The following is a 15,569-nucleotide window of genomic DNA, read 5'->3' as shown; positions in this document are numbered from 1 at the left end:
TAACTGCAAATGTTGGAGTAAGATGCAGAGAAAGAGCAATTGCCACTTTTTCATTGCTTGTCTTCCATCAAAGAAGGGAGAGGGGAAATTCACATTTGGTAGTGTTTATTACAATTATTATGCCCTCAAAAAAAAAAGAAAAAAAAAAAAAAGCCGCCAACCCCAAAATTATAGAACAAAACAGAAATGCTCTGAGGTGGCTCAAATTCTTCCTCTGAGACTAAATGCAGATATTTTTTCTCAAGATGCTTTTTCACTTCCAGATGTGCCTTCAGGTCCAACATGTGCCTTGAGGTAAATTCCTCTGCCTAGTGAGTGTGCAGCTGAAGAGGCTATTACTGTTTTGGTAGCTTCCTACAAGCATAGCTCAAGCCATCTCATCTGCCCCTTCCAGCAGCAGCAGAAAGAGGTGTTGAGGTGTTTTGTCTCAAGCGCTGAACAGAACAGGATGCAGATGACATGCATCACCTTTTGAAGTCTCACATCCAGTCTGGGGTAGGGGGAGTGCCGTGTGGCTGTGAGACAAACTACATAAGAGAGCCTGAAACGCAAAAAGACTTCAGTTCCTTTCTTCTCTGCATCGGGGCCATGATGAGTTCCATGACCGGGCTGGAACGGCGGGCGGGGCTGGCCTGTGATGCGCTCTGGGCTCTGTGACAGCACAGGGGCCGTGTCACAATGGGGGCAACTATAAAAGGCCCCAGGCCGGTGTCACTGCCCCAGTAGAGCCTCAGCAAGCGGTGAGTACACAGCAGAAGGGAGAGGGGGCTGGAGGAGGGCTGGGACAGGAGCGCCGGTCCCCAGGGCTGCCCCGTCTCCAGGGCCCAGCGCCGGGCGCAGCGCCTTGCTGAGGGCGCGGGGCGCGCGGGGCAGCGGTGCAGCCTTGCCAGCTGCCGGGGGCCCTTTCCTTCCTGCCACCACATCCCTGCCACTCCTGCCCCTCACTGCCTCCATTCCGGCCCCACTGAGCCCCTCCTGTGTGTCCTCCTGCAGACCATGGCTTTACTGTCACTGCTGTTTGTGCTTGTGCAAAGCCTGATCCAGTACCCCCAGCCAGCTGGGTATGGGCTGGATGAGGCCACGCACCAGAGAACGTGGGAGCGTCAGGAGCTGCTGGACCGTGAGATGGCCCGGCTGATGCAGGAGCTGGAGCAGGGGCCCCTGCAGCAGCAGGATGAGGGCTGGGGAGCCATGCTCTTTGGTGCCCTGCAGCAGTGGCCATTCTGGGTTCTTGCTGGCATCCTGCTCCTCTTGGGCCTGTGGCTGGGCTGCAGGAGAAGGAGCTGTGAGGCCAGCAGCATCAGCAAGGACCAGAGCTCCCGCAAGACCTTGGGAGATGAGAGAATAACTGAACAGGAAGAAGACACCGCTGATCCAGAGGAAGGTGAAGAAGACAGAGATATGACTCTGGAGGCAGAAAACAGTGGCACTGAAGATGACAGAGAAGGCAGTCCTGTGGCTGCAGATGATGGCAACAAGGATGATGCCACTGAAGACAATTATGATGTGAAGATGAAGGAGGACAGCGATGTCAACAGTGGCAATTATGATGTGAAGGAAGACAGCGATGTCGACAATGGCTATCACTTAAAGAAAGAAGGACAGAGTGATGGGGATATGCCAGGAGACACTACCACTGAAGGAAATGAAGAAGAACCTGGCAATGTTGCTGGAAATAAAGAAGATCTAGAGAAGCAAATGAAGAAAAAACCAAGGATGTACAGGTGGACCAAGACAAGGACACTGGAAAGGAAGAAGGAGAAGGAAATGAAGAAAAAAACAATAGTGTTACTATAAAGGCAGGCAAAAACACTGATGTAAATGAAGGTGAAGACAATGTAGATGGAACAGAAGAATACATGGATGTGAAGGTGCAGGAAAGCAGATGGGCCAATGACCCAAGAAGTAAAGACTGGACTGGGCAGGAAGATAGTAATCAATGTGGGAATGAAATTGCCCATAGTGGTTTTCCTGCACCTGAGGAAGTAAATAAGGATGTGATAGCAGAAGATGGCAATGATAGAAACAAGGATGAATAACAGGCTGATGTGAATGTGGAGGGAAACAAGAATAATGATAGACAAGAAGAGGAACAAGGTAATGTGGCTGCCAGTGAAAAAGGTGGCAGTGATGGTGGCAGGGAAGAAAATGCCAGTGGTGGAATTGAAAACAGAGAAGACACCCAAGATTCTGGGAATGAGAAGGACATCCTTTTAGTGGATGGCATAGAGTGGCCTGTGGAGGACCTGGAGAGAGGCTGCTCAGTGACAGCTGAGCTGATGGAGAGCTTCACGCATGTCTTTGTGGACAGCGTGAGCAATAGCTTTGATCCGGTGCCTCAAGTAGCCATTGGGGTGGGCAGTGCCTTTGAGGGCTGGAGCCCCCATGAGTGGGATGGGGTGTACCGTGTGCTGGTCCCACTGAATCCCACCAGGGCACACTTTCCACCTAGAGCCAAGCAGTGCAGGGCAGACGGCAGCAAGGACCTTCAGCGTCCGTGTGGAGCTGGTGTGCACGTGTGAGAGCGAGCAGCTGGGCGAGAAGCTGTTGTGCCTCCTGCACCACTCGCAGGAGGAGCTGCGGCGGAAGCAGCAGCGCAGCCTCCTGGAGACACTCTGCACCGGCTCCTACCTGGATGTGGAGAAAACCTCCCACTGGTTCTTCCAGATGGTGAGATGCTCGTGGCTGCATGTGCCTCAGTCATACTCATCACACTTGGTGTTTCAGCCCTGCAGCCGGTCCTGCCAATTCCAGCTGAGCAGAGGCAAGAGGACCCTGTCGGTGGAGATGCTTTTTGGGGTGTGCCAAGGGGACTATGACATCTTTGTGGTCAACCAGCCCTTAGAGGCCCAGAAAGGCAACTCCGGTAAACTTGTGAGCAGTCAGCCCGCCAAGGCCAACATCCTCACAAGAACAGCATGGCCTGAGACATTCGCTGTGGCGGAGGCAAAATTCTTCCAGCACATTGCCAGGCAGATACCATGTAAGAGGTTGCACCTGAAATACCTGCAGCTCTTCACCTGCATGCTGAGCGGCACAGGTTTTTCCACCTCTAACTGGAAGACTCTGGTCATGCATGTGTTAAACATCTTACCACCGGTCTACTGGCGCAGGAAGGAATTTCCACTGCGGCTGTAGGACATCATGGCATACATGCAGCTCTGCCTGAAATGGAAACGCCTGGACCATTTTGTTCTAGGCAACGAGAAGCTTCCTGCAGAGATCAGCTTGCCACAAGCAATGCAAAAGGTTGAGCCACTCAACCTCTTTGAGTACCTGGCCCGAGATCCGGATGCCCACAGAAAGGCAATGGAGGCTTATGCTCAGCTGCACTTTCGCCTCTGGATGATGCTCTCCAACACTGAGAAGAATTCCCTGCACAAAGCTCTGATGGAGAAGTTCGCAGCTGATTGCTGTGACGTCGACTCTTTGTGATTGTTGTATTTGTCCGTGGCAATCCTGAAGCTGCTTTCCTGCTCCTGTGGAAGGCAGATGGTGCAGCACATGGTTTCGTTGTACAGACACTTCCATGAGTGGCCTTGCCCTTCACCTTCCATTTGCAACAGTGCTGTTGCCTAAGTCAAGGAGGCAGAAACTGGCTCCACCTGCACATCCTCGCAGAAGAACAGTGAAGCTGATTTCTTGGAATACCTCGAAGACAGCAACCTAGACAGATTAGCCCTTGGGGTGTACCCTCTCTCTCTAGCTGGGGATTGTTGGGTGCTGATTCTGGGGCCTGTGACTCTCACGGGTGCTGTATTAACCTTCCTCATCTCCTCCCTCATCTCCTCTTTAAACTCCTTAATCACGGCTGAGATATGAGCCTGCATTGGGCCATTAATCATACTCTCATAATTCCTAAGTTTGTTGGCAACAGAGCCCACTGTCTCTCAGTGAGCGTCAGCATTGATTGTTGCAATCAAAGTGGTGTATTGAGATGGCCCAAGATTTGCTAGACTCCACAGCATTTGTCCCGTACACCTGACCTTGTCGGGGTCATTATTGTGTCGTCCATCCCTCCCAAAGAGTACCTCCAATACTGCCACTTCCCTCAGCTGTTGGATCCCTTCCTCGAGGGTCTTCCAGCACATTCTATGATGGTGCTCTTGCATTCTCTCTCTGTGGACAAACCTCTGCCTGACACTCATTAAGAGCTGCTCCCAGAGAGAAAGGGACCCTGGTTCCCTTACAAAAAACTGATTTATACCCGAGTCCTGGGTCAAGGGTCCCAAGTTCCTTGCCTCACCACCATCCAGCTGCACGCCTGTACCCATAAGATCCCAAACCTGGAGTAACCAGGTAGTATAAGCCTCACGCCCTCGTTGCACAATGTCTTTATGCAGATTACGAAGACTTTCGTACGTCAGGGACTCGGTGATGATAGCAATCTCTGGCTCCCCTGTGGGTTGTGAGGTTCCTCCATTCCTGTCTCTATCTGCAGGGTGCTCTGCTTTCATCTTAGACTTCCTTGTTTCTACCGGGGCAACTGCTGTTGACCGTGACTGCCTTTGTGGTTCAGCTGGAACCTGGACAGTTGTAACATTAGTGGGTTCCACAGCTGTACTATTAGACTGTCCCTCCTCAAGGCAAAGGGCCGGTTTCTCACCAGCTGGGGAAATGCACTCCGTCAGCATCTCTCGTATCTCCTTAACCAGAACCCTCACCCAATCTGGGTGGTTCATTTCTGAGGTGGGCTGTGGGGCAGGGTCAGGCTCTGGAGCAGCAGCATCTCGAGTCTCTGGGGCAGTGTCAGGTTCTGCAGGAGCATACCTAGCCTCTGGTGTAGGTGTGAGGGTAGTCATCCAGGTTAATCTTCCCTTATCTCTGAGTGCTAAATATAACAGGCAGATCAGCAACACCACCCATTGTATGATATCATTAACACTTAGAGAGGATCTTAACCCTTTGAGAACTGGTGGAGCAGACCCAAAAAGATGGTTAAAAGGTTGGGAGAAAGTTTCCCCAGGTGCTATTTCCTTGCAGTAGGTACCGTTATTAAAGTAACCCCAAAAACATAAAGTTAGTGTGTGATAGTTATGAATCCATGTACCTGCCTTCCAGAGGAAATTAAAGATCCATGAATTCCTCACCCAATTAACCCAGAAGCCAAACTTGATAGACACAGTAGCCTTAGTTATAGGACCCATTTTTAGATAAGGGTCTGCAAATGGGAAAAGTATAGCTACGATCACATGCCACCCAAACCAAGGTAAACTAGACCACATGGTGATGCTTAAGATGTTTCTACACACAACAAAAAACAAATTACTTAAGAACTGTTAATCCTTTTTCCCTCTCAATGCCCTCGAGCCCCACATTGGGCGCCAAAATCTGTCTTGGTTTGACAAGACAGGAGTCTGTGAAGGAGGGCAAAAGCCTCCTGTGCAATGGAGAAGGTAAACCACCTCCCTCTGAATTACCAGGATCTTTAAATTAAAAGGCTCTCAGGCAAAGATATGGGAATGGGAGTAACAATTCTTTACTAGGAGAAAACTAGATAACAATTTAAAAAGGCAAATGCAATCGGTACAAACAAAACTAGTGATAAAGTCCACAACCTGAGGATTCGGGGTGTTGGTAGCAGTCCGGTTGAAATGATAGCTGCTCCTCTTGCAGTGGCTGATGAATTGCAGCTGAAGTGGTGATCTTTAGAAGGGTATAGTTTTCTCTGAAGATCTGGTGGCAGCTGGGCCGGTCGTCCTCTGCGCCGGGGCTGACTCCGAGCTCCGCCGCCGCCGCCTCACCGCGCTCCAGCCGCTTCTCTGGGAATCCCGCTGAAGGAGCTGCTTCTCTGGGAAATCCTGCAAAGAGAGAGCTGCTCTGTCCTCCAAAAGGTACCCCTTTATCCAATAAAAGAGTGCTTGGCTTCCCCCTCTGGGTGGAGCATCTCACAATGGGATGGTGTTACATTACCAGCCCTGCATTGAGTCAGTCAATGGCCCATTTACATACCATTACCTCTTCGGAGCAAACCATTGCTCTTGAGAGATAACAAACCTGCCCAACCTCCAACAGATGGCAAATAGAATACAAGCTTATCTTACAACCCAGAACAGGGGCATACATGAATGTATCCTTTTCCTCAGTTTCCCATTCCCAAGACCTTTCTAAAACCCTTCCTCCACACTACCATGCCAGCATGATAGCAACACCCCCCTCTGTCCCCTCTTCTTGCCCAGGGAGACTTAAACTGTGTCTGTGTCTCCCACAGTTTCTGCTCAGTCAGGCCTCAGATATCGGGCCCCTTTATCAACTCCATTGCTTTTCTCTCTGTTTTATTCCCCATACAGGGGCACCAGGGCTCTGCCCAACGGGGGTCACTGGGGATCATCCAGCCCGGATCCTCCCATGGGGGATGGAGCTGCAGCAGCACACCAAGCTCTTCCCTCACTCCAAGCTCTTCCCTCACGCGGGGTAATCAGAGGGCTTCCCTTAGTGGTGCATCCGTTGGTGCTGGGTCAAGTGAAAGCTCTGTGAGAAGCTCTTCCCACACTTCCCACACTCGTAGGGCCTCTCCCCAGTGTGAATGCGCCGGTGCCTGATGCAGCTGGAGTTGCACTTGAAGCCCTTCCCACAGTTGGGGCAGCGGAAGGGCTTCTCCTCTGTGTGAATCCGCTCATGTAGAAGGACACTGTAGCTGGTCCGAAACCTCTTCCCACACTGGGGACATGCGTAGGGCCTCTCCCCAGTGTGGAAGCTTTGGTGTATTCTCAGGGCAGAGCTCCACCCAAAGCTCTTCCCACATTCCAAGCACTCATAGGGCCGTTCTCCAGTGTGGATCACCTGGTGCTTGATCAGACTAGACCTGTGTCTGAAGCCCTTCCCACACTTCCCACACTCGTAGGGCCTCTCCCCGGTGTGGATGCTCCGGTGCACAATGAGGCTGCAGTTGCGGTTGAAGCCCATCCCACAGTTGGGACAGCGGTAGGGCCTCTCCTCTGTGTGAATCCGCTCATGACTGAGGACATCAGAGCTGGTCCGAAACCTCTTCCCACATTTCCCACACTTGAAGGGCCGTTCCCCAGTGTGGATCCTCAGGTGTCGGATCAGGTGGGAGCTCCGGCTGAAACCCTTCCCACATTCCAAGCACTCATAGGGCCGTTCCCCAGTGTGGATCCTGTGGTGACAGATCAGGCTGGAGCTCTGGCTGAAACCCTTCCCACATTCCAAGCACTTGTGGGGCTTCTCCCTGCCATGAGGCTTCTCCACCAGCTCTGAGCTCTGCCTGGATCTCCGCCTGCTTTCCTGGCTCAGGGGGCTCTTTCCTCCCTGCAGCAACCTGGGCTGGGTTTGCAGCTCCTCCTCCGGCAGCATCTCCAGGACTTTTCCTCCTCCTCCATCCAGCCACGCCCTGGCAATGAAAAATCCTGGTTTGAGGGAAAAACAAGAGGAGAGCACCTTGGACTGGAGGTTCCACCTTGCCCAAGTACATCTCAGGAAGTCATTGGGAATCTTGTGTCTGTAAGAACCTCCAAAACACCAAGATTCAGCCCAAAAATCCCACAAACTTCAAGACACAAATCAAAAACTCTCTGAAAACCACAACTCGGCAAAAACCTCCTTCAAAAGATAAAGATTCAGCTGCCACATAAAACCAAAGCACCAACATTTAGCCCAAGAAAGCTCCGAAACACCAAGATTCACCTTGTGAAAATCGTGGATCCCCCTCCACAGTCACCTGCTGCATGTGGGGGGACCACCGCTCCTGGGGCTGGGGGGAGGCTGCAGACACAGGGAGGGGTGGAACCTTCTGCTGCTTCCTCTTTCTGCTCCTCCTCCTCCTGTGTTTCTGCTCTTCCTCACACTCTTCTTCCTCCTGCTATTCCTCCTTCTCCTGCACAATCCCACCCTCTCCTGCCACGTGCATCGTTTGACCATTCTGTTCCTCAAGCCTGCTCCTCCTTCCCTTCTCCTCCTGCCCCCAGGCCCAGCACCCACTGCCGGCTCCCTCTTCCCCCCACACCCACAGCATCCCAGCGCAGGGCAGGGATGGAGCTGGGGCAGGTCGGGCTGGGGCAGCGCTGGGCTCTCGGCCGCTCCTGCCCGCACTCGGTCCCCACTGCAGCCGCTCCCGCCAGGACAGCGCGGGGGGGCCCGGCCTTGGCGCTGCCCCACTCCCACCTCCCCAAATTCCCCTCGCGGGGGCCATGGGGCCGAGGGGGGGGCACAGGTGGGGTCCAGGTGGGGAATGCTGAGATAATTTTAAGAGTGGGTCCCCAAGAAGAAGAATTGGAATTTGTGGTAGACACAGGGGCAGAAACCTTTCTCTTAAATATTCCAAAAGGTTATAGTGTAAGCAAAGATACTGTAAAAGTAAGAGGAGCAAAAGGAGAGAGTTTCACCGTACCCGTTATTAAAAATTTGGTAATAGAGGGAGAAACTAAATTTTGGATGAGGGATGTTTTCTTGGTCCCAGGGGCAGGTAGCAATTTATTGGGACAAGATTTACAAGTGAAATTAGGAATAGGGGTTGTTCCAGAAGATGGGAAGATGACAGCTAGACTATTAAAACTAGGCCAGGAGGATGGAAGAAGAATTAATAAGGAAGTTTGGGCAGGGGAGGGAAATAGGGGAAGATTAAATATTGACCCCATAAAGATTACAACTGAGGAAAAAAAAATTGTCCTATACATGTACGGCAGTATCCTGTATCTTTAGAAGGACGGGAATGTTTAAAGCCAGTAATAGAAGGACTAATAAAGGATGGGACATTAGAACCTTGTATGTCTCCCCATAATACCCCAATACTCCCAGTAAAGAAGCCTGATGGGAGCTATAGACTGGTACAAGCCTTCAGGGAGTTTAACAAAGGAACTCAGACCCGCTATCCAGTGGTACCAAATCCTTATACTCTTTTAAGTAAAGTTCCTCCCCAGCATCAGTGGTTTAGTGTAGTGGACCTTAAAGATGCCTTTTGGGCTTGCCCATTAGCCCAGGAGAGCAAGTTATCTTTGCTTTTGAATGGGAGGACCCACTAACTGGAGAAAACGGCAATTAAGATGGACAAAACTACCACAGGGGCTTACAGAATCCCCAAACTTATTTGGACAAGCTTTAGAAACAATACTACAAATTTCCCCATTCCCCCTGAAATACAAATTATCCAATATGTGGATAATCGTTTACTTTCTGGGGAAGCTGAAGCTGAAGTTAGAGAGGCTACTATAAAGCTTTTGAATTTTCTTGGGGAAAAAGAATTAAGGGTATCAAAAGGGAAGCTGCAATTTGTAGAATCAGAAGTAAAATATCTTGGACACTTGCTTAGTAAGGGTAGTTGGAAGCTCAACCCAGACTGAAACACAGGGATTCTATCCCTTCCCCCTCCCTCTTCAAAGGGGGAAATCAGAAAGATACTCAGATTATTGGGATATTATAGATTGTGGATTGAAGGATATACACAGGCAGTAAAATTTTTGAATAAAAAAAATTGACAGAGGGAGATGATATAAAATGGATCAAAAAGGATAATGAAAAACTAAGAAAAAAGAAGTTAAAATTAGCCCCAATATCAACTTTAAGCTTACCTTAACTAGCAAAACCCTTTCATCTGTATGTAAATGAAGAAAAGGGGGTAGCTCAAAATAGGGTTTTGTTTCAAGAGTGGGGAGTAGTAAAGAGACCTGTGGCTTATTTATCAAAGATGTGGGATCCAGTAAATCAAGTCTGGCCAATGTGTATTCAAGCTATAGCAGCTACTGCAATCCTAGTACAGGAAAGTCATAAACTGACTTCTAGAGGTAAATTAATTGTGTGCACACCTCATGCAGTACTAAATTTCTTCCAATTTGCATTGTGATTTTTATCTTGAAATACATAACTTACTGTACTCTAGGATTGAAAAACTAGTTTACAGCTGTGACATAGCAAAACCTGCTATTAATTTGAGTCAATGCAGGCTGTTCAATCAAGTGTTCTCAGTGTGTAAAGTTAAACTAAAGGTAACACCAGCTGCTTGGTAGGTCAATGAGAAATAATTTTCCTTCCAACCAGTCCTTTTTCATGTACCCAAATGTGTTTTGCTTTCTTAGTTTTTTTGTTTTGTTTGTTTGCTAGTTTTTCTGGAAGTGCTAACTACTTGCAGTGTATCTAGAACAGCAAATAAAATTGTGCATACAAAACACTTGTAAAAAAATAGGGCTCATTTTTTCCCACAATGGGAGGTGGCTACATATAGAAAAGGGAAACTACAAACCTAAATGAAGAAAAAGTTTCAGTATCTTCTAATGTAAACAATTTGTTACTTCCAGCATCACAGTGGGTGTGTGATACGCACATATGAAAAAGATGGTGAGGGAGATCTCTGTTTACTATAGTTTCCTATTTCTTGAATGAGTTAGAGAGCTATGAAGCAATTGTGATTCCTTGTGTGGATTACCCAGGCCTGCAGGGAGGGCTTGGCCATGGTTCCCTCTGTGCTGCAGGCAGCCCTGCAGCGTGGCAGCAGTGGCTTGCCTCTGGTGAGTTTGCAGGCAGGGTGCTCCAGCACTGCAGTGCTCAGGGGCAGTTTCCTACTTTGACACCAAAGCTTAAATTCAAGAGTGCCTCTTCCCATCCACTTATTGTTTGTACTGTAAGAACCTCTTCAGAGAGTGTCTCCTGGCAGTCAAAAAGAGAGTATTGCAGAGATAAATTCCTTACTTGCCGTCTCCCCCACTGTATCCACATTTTGTCTATTCCCTCTTCAAATTATAGATTTGTAAAACTCATGCTCTGTGTCCTCAGAAGCCCTTCCCAAATCAAACCTTGGCTTCTTTGCAAATTATATTGCACTAACAAGCATTGCCTTAAATTTTTTATTGCAGGCAAGATCACTTCAGAAGTAAGTTTTTGTTTACCTTGTTCCTACAACCCTTTCAAGCTTGTGAATGGAAAATTGTGACAGCAAAATAAGTCTTTAGTTTTAGCACTGTCAGCTGTGGGTAGCTGGTAGCCCTTGGTGGAGGGTGCCGTGAATTACAGGCCTGCAGAACACACATAACAAAAGTAATTAAATTTGTAAGGAAGTTGAAAAAGGAGGGAGAGGTGATTGGCAGACTCACCTCTCCAGGATGTAGGACTAATGTTAGAAAGTGGACTGATATTGGAATGTGGATGTTGAAATGTGAAAAGAGAAAAAGAGGGCGAAACAGAGAGAAAGGGAGAAGAGAGAAGAAGAGAGAAAAAGAGAGAGAAAGGGAAAGAGAGAGAAAGAGAAAGAGGGAGAGCGAAATACGCCCCAAAGTCCCCATACCGTCGCTATTTGTAAGTTCTCCCCCATTCCTGCTAGACAGAGTGACAACAAGGGGAGGGGAGTGAGGAAGTACAGTCAAAGGCAAAGCTGTGAAAAAGAGGGAGAGCTGGACCACCAATAGAGATAAGATCAAAGCAGAGATAGCTGACTCTCACAATGTGCTTTATTTTTTTAAACAAGACTTCTTTTTTTTCCTTCTGATTTTTGTTGTTAAGGAAAGGAGGCTTTTGTTCTGAAGAATGGGTCTGTAAGACTAAAACAGTTGGATGTTGCCTAAAAAGCAAAAAACCAAAAGATGTGATACATCTTCTGTTAAATTTGGGCTAGTCTTTTTTTATTTAACTAATTATAGCTCACAAGAAGAATTGGCCTCTGCAGCAATTAGCACAGCTGGATACAAGAAGAAGCAGCTACAGAAAAAATTTTTAGTTAAACCCAGAAAGTTTTGAAGAAAACTAATGGTGAAAGTTAATGCAGTATTGTTTTTCTTTTAACACTGTGTTATTAAGAAGTCCTTTCCAGGTACTACTAAAGCAGCAATCCCAACCATGGAAAAGAGGGTGAATTCATGCCAGCAAAATAAAAGAATTTGTGAAGAAACGTGAGGAATGGACTATCACATCTAAACCGGGTGATACCAAATTGACTTTCAACCAGGACTGGGTGGTAATGGTTTGGGAAGACCCACATGATCCAAGGCAGGTACAAAGAATAACACCTAACTGAGAAATAAGGCAAAGCTTGCATCACTGGTTCTAAGCCCTGCCTGAATAAACCCTGAGATGCCTCCGACACCTCCTTGGCAGAGGAACACTGCCACTTCAAACAGGAGGATCAGGAGTGTTTGAGTCAAAGAGTTCTTATAGTCTGGCCTTAGCCTGTGGCTTGTACAGGCAAGAAGGGAAATTGCCATTAATACTATGCTGTATACTTTATTTGATTCATCCCCATATTGGACATGGCAGCTGGGTTATAAGTGAATGTTTAAATTATGAGAATAATTGGCATTGTAGCTCACAAAATCTATGTTCTTGCGGCAAGAAGTATTGAGTACTGAATCAATCCCCTATACAGAAAGATCTCAAAAACTGAAGTAATAAATTGATTTTGTAGATGGGAATTATCAATGCCTGTGGACTGAGAGATACTTGAGGAATGGTGGAAAACCACAGTTAAAAGGTGTCAAAAACAATTTGCCTGGAAATGAGTAAAAAAGGAGTGACAAGGGAAACAGAGGGCAAGCCTGGATTGAGCACTGTACTCACCAGCGAGAAGATCACACCTACCTGCTGTGGGCAGCAACCCCACAGGCAGGGGAGGTGGGGGTATAAGCCATGCCAGACCTCTGTCATTCCTGTTTCTGTCTCTCATTTGTTGTCTTTTCCCTTCTGAGATAGCAGCAAGATCGTGTCACAAATGCTACAGAAAGTATCACATGGAAAGAAACCAAATGACACACATGGAAATAAACCATGACACACACCCACGTCAACAGCCACTGTTATAACCCATCCAAATTAAGTACCTGCAGGAAAAAGGGGGAAAATTATCACATTACAAAGAACTTAGGGAAAAGTAGTAATACTTGGGGCATGGAATGTCCAAAAGGAGAGAGATGGATTTGTTTTACATTTGATCTTAGAAATATAGTCCAAGATTCAGTAAAGAGACAGTAAAAAAAAGGTAAAATAAGCACAGCAGTCTAGCTCTGTGTTAACCCCAAATTATATCCTGAGTCATATTAAATTACTCCAAGCAGTTATAGAGAAGATAATAAAAAAAGCTGCTCAGGCATTGGAATTAATATTGAGTCTGCAAAGCCAAACATCACCTGCAATGCATTAAAATAGGTTGGCTTTACGCTATTTATTGGCTAAAGAATGGGGTGTACAGATTGTTGAAAATAGAGGGCAATGAGGATGTCATCCTGGAAAAAACAAAGAATATCAGAAAAAAATTATGACCCAGGAATCAGTCCAAAAATGGGATAATAATGTTAAAACCTAGCAGGTGGGGTAATGTATTGAGAATGGGATGGTGGAAGAAATTAGGATTCTTCCTTTTATGTGTTACAAGTGTTTTGATATTTCTTCTTTGTTTAATCCCATGTTTTATTTGATTACCAACAGAGTCCAAAGAATGCAAGAGGACAGGAAATGTTCTTTATAAATAATTTGGCTTGCGCAGTAAGAGGTGGGATTGTGAAAAATGCATATTTATGATTGGCTTTTCGCAAATGTTACAATGAATATTATATGTGTAATGTTAGAAAGTTATGCTGTATTAATTCCCTTACATATTGTGTTAAGTGTAGTTTTAGGTTACAACATTATGTTAAAATAGAGATTATGTATGTGGGGGGAGTTTTCTTTTTACGAATGAGATACTCACTTCGAAGAACATCTAAATCTTCCAAAGGAGAGGAATTTATGGCTTCTTATCAGGAGAAGCTAATTTCTTCAGGCCTTGCTCAGACTTAAAGACGCCAGGGGATTAAAGGGAACAGTTGACATACAACAGAGTTTCTTGTTTAGAACAGAATGTATGCATAACAATGAAGGATGTATGAATATGCAACAAGTGTCTTGGTTTAAGGGTGATTCCTTTGTTCACAAGTCATGCTTTTCTTGACTTAGTGTCCGAGAGCATCTGGACGTCTGTAATTTTTTGCTTTTTTTGTCTTGTAATTGTCCTAACTCTAATTGTATTCTTATTTTTATAACCACTTTATTATTATTAAACTTTTAAAATTTTAAAAACCAAGTGATTAGAGTTTTTCAAAATTTTCAAAACTAGATGAGATTTAAACGTGACCCTTTAACACATAAACAATAAATAGATTATTTGAAGGGGGAAAAAAAAAGCAGCAGGTTGTGGGGGGGGCACAAGTGAGGCTGCTGAAGGCTGCTGTGGAAGAGAAGCTGCATTCCAGGCACCCAGAAGGAGCTTCAGAAATCCAAATTAACACTGCCAGGGCAAAGTGGGGACAATGTACCTGGCTCTTCTTGCCTGGGGCAGGAATTGCTGATCCCCTCTGCCCCTCACCCCAAGCTCTGCCTGCTTGCACAGATGGAATCTGCACAGCTGAAGGCAGAGCCCATGCTGAGGATCTCTGACTCTGCAACAGAAATGGCTGAAGCTGCAAAGGGAAACAGCAAATGGAGAATGCTGGGAAAACTTCACTAAAATAAGGGGGGAGGATCATCCCTCTGCCCACTCCAACATCTGCTGTCACTGTCTGTGCTGTACAGGGTGTATCAGAGCACTGGGGGTTTTGCTATAACAAGTTCAGGGAAATCAGCTGGAATTCAAGTATATGATGAAGGAGTAAGAAAAAAAATGGTCAATTGATGCAGCCCCAGCTTGAGGGAGTGCCCAAACATGGGGAAAAGATGAACGGCCACCAGAACAGATCCTACAACACCATGGACCAGCCCCTGGGAACCAAAATGATTTTGTGAAAAATGCATGTTATATGGCTCTATGCAGATAGTTACTATATGTATTATGTTATATTGATAACTTGTGCTGCATTAACATTTTAATAGTATGGTAAACGTAGCTTTGTAGATAAAATGAAGCTTTAGTAGTTAAAAGAGAAAATATGCATGTGTGTGTGGGGGGGGGGGGGTTAAGGAATGAGAACACCTAAATTTGCTCAAGGAACACCTAAATTCTCCAGACAAGAGGAATTTATTGATTTCTTACTAGAAGAAGTTAATTTCTTCAGGCCATGCTCAGACTGGAGGATGCCATGGGGATTTAAAAAAACAGCTGACATACAACAGACAGAGTTTCTTGTTTTAAATAAAATGTATGCCTAACCATGAAGGATATATGAATATGCAACAGTGTATTTTTTTAGGGGTGATTCTTTTATTCACAAGGTATGCTTGTTATGGCTTAAGTGCCCAAGAGAGCATCCAGACATCTGTAAGTCTTTGCTTTTTAATGTCTTGCAATTGTCCTAACTCTAAATTTTTATTAGTCTAATTGTATTCCTACTTTTATAACCATTTTACTAGTATTAAACTTCTAACATTTTAAAAACCAAGTGACTGGCGTTTCTCACAAAATCAAATAAGGAGACAGAGAACCCATTTATCATTTCAATGGCATCATTAGATTATAAGCTGTCCTCCAAATAAGAACCAACCAGACAGCTCCAGCTCCAGACCTTCCTGCTGACCAAGCCACTGAAAGAGAAACAAAACATTTCACCAGGGGATGGGATCAGATTATCTCTTAGCAGAAAAAGCAGAGTTTGTGGAAAACTAAATTACTCCAACTGATGTTGGCAAAGAGTTGACCAAGGAAAAGTGGAGAAAAAGATAATAAA

At 46.2% G+C, this 15,569-nt stretch overlaps 1 protein-coding gene across 1 annotated transcript; it reads left to right on the top strand.

The window, feature by feature from the left end:
* Nucleotides 1-2,275: 2,275 nt before the first annotated feature.
* Nucleotides 2,276-3,435, top strand: LOC144247710 (inositol 1,4,5-trisphosphate receptor-interacting protein-like 1). Its single transcript, XM_077789142.1, is given in 2 exon segments — nucleotides 2,276-2,425; nucleotides 2,427-3,435. Coding segments are annotated over 2 exon segments (1,155 nt in total). The 5' UTR covers nucleotides 2,276-2,279.
* The last annotated feature ends 12,134 nt before the right edge of the window (nucleotides 3,436-15,569 follow it).

The sequence above is a fragment of the Lonchura striata genome, chromosome 31 (assembly GCF_046129695.1).
Source record: "Lonchura striata isolate bLonStr1 chromosome 31, bLonStr1.mat, whole genome shotgun sequence".
In the NCBI taxonomy this organism is placed as follows: domain Eukaryota; kingdom Metazoa; phylum Chordata; class Aves; order Passeriformes; family Estrildidae; genus Lonchura; species Lonchura striata.
Note: the sequence above shows the minus strand (reverse complement) of the source record. Positions and strands in the feature narration are given on the sequence as shown.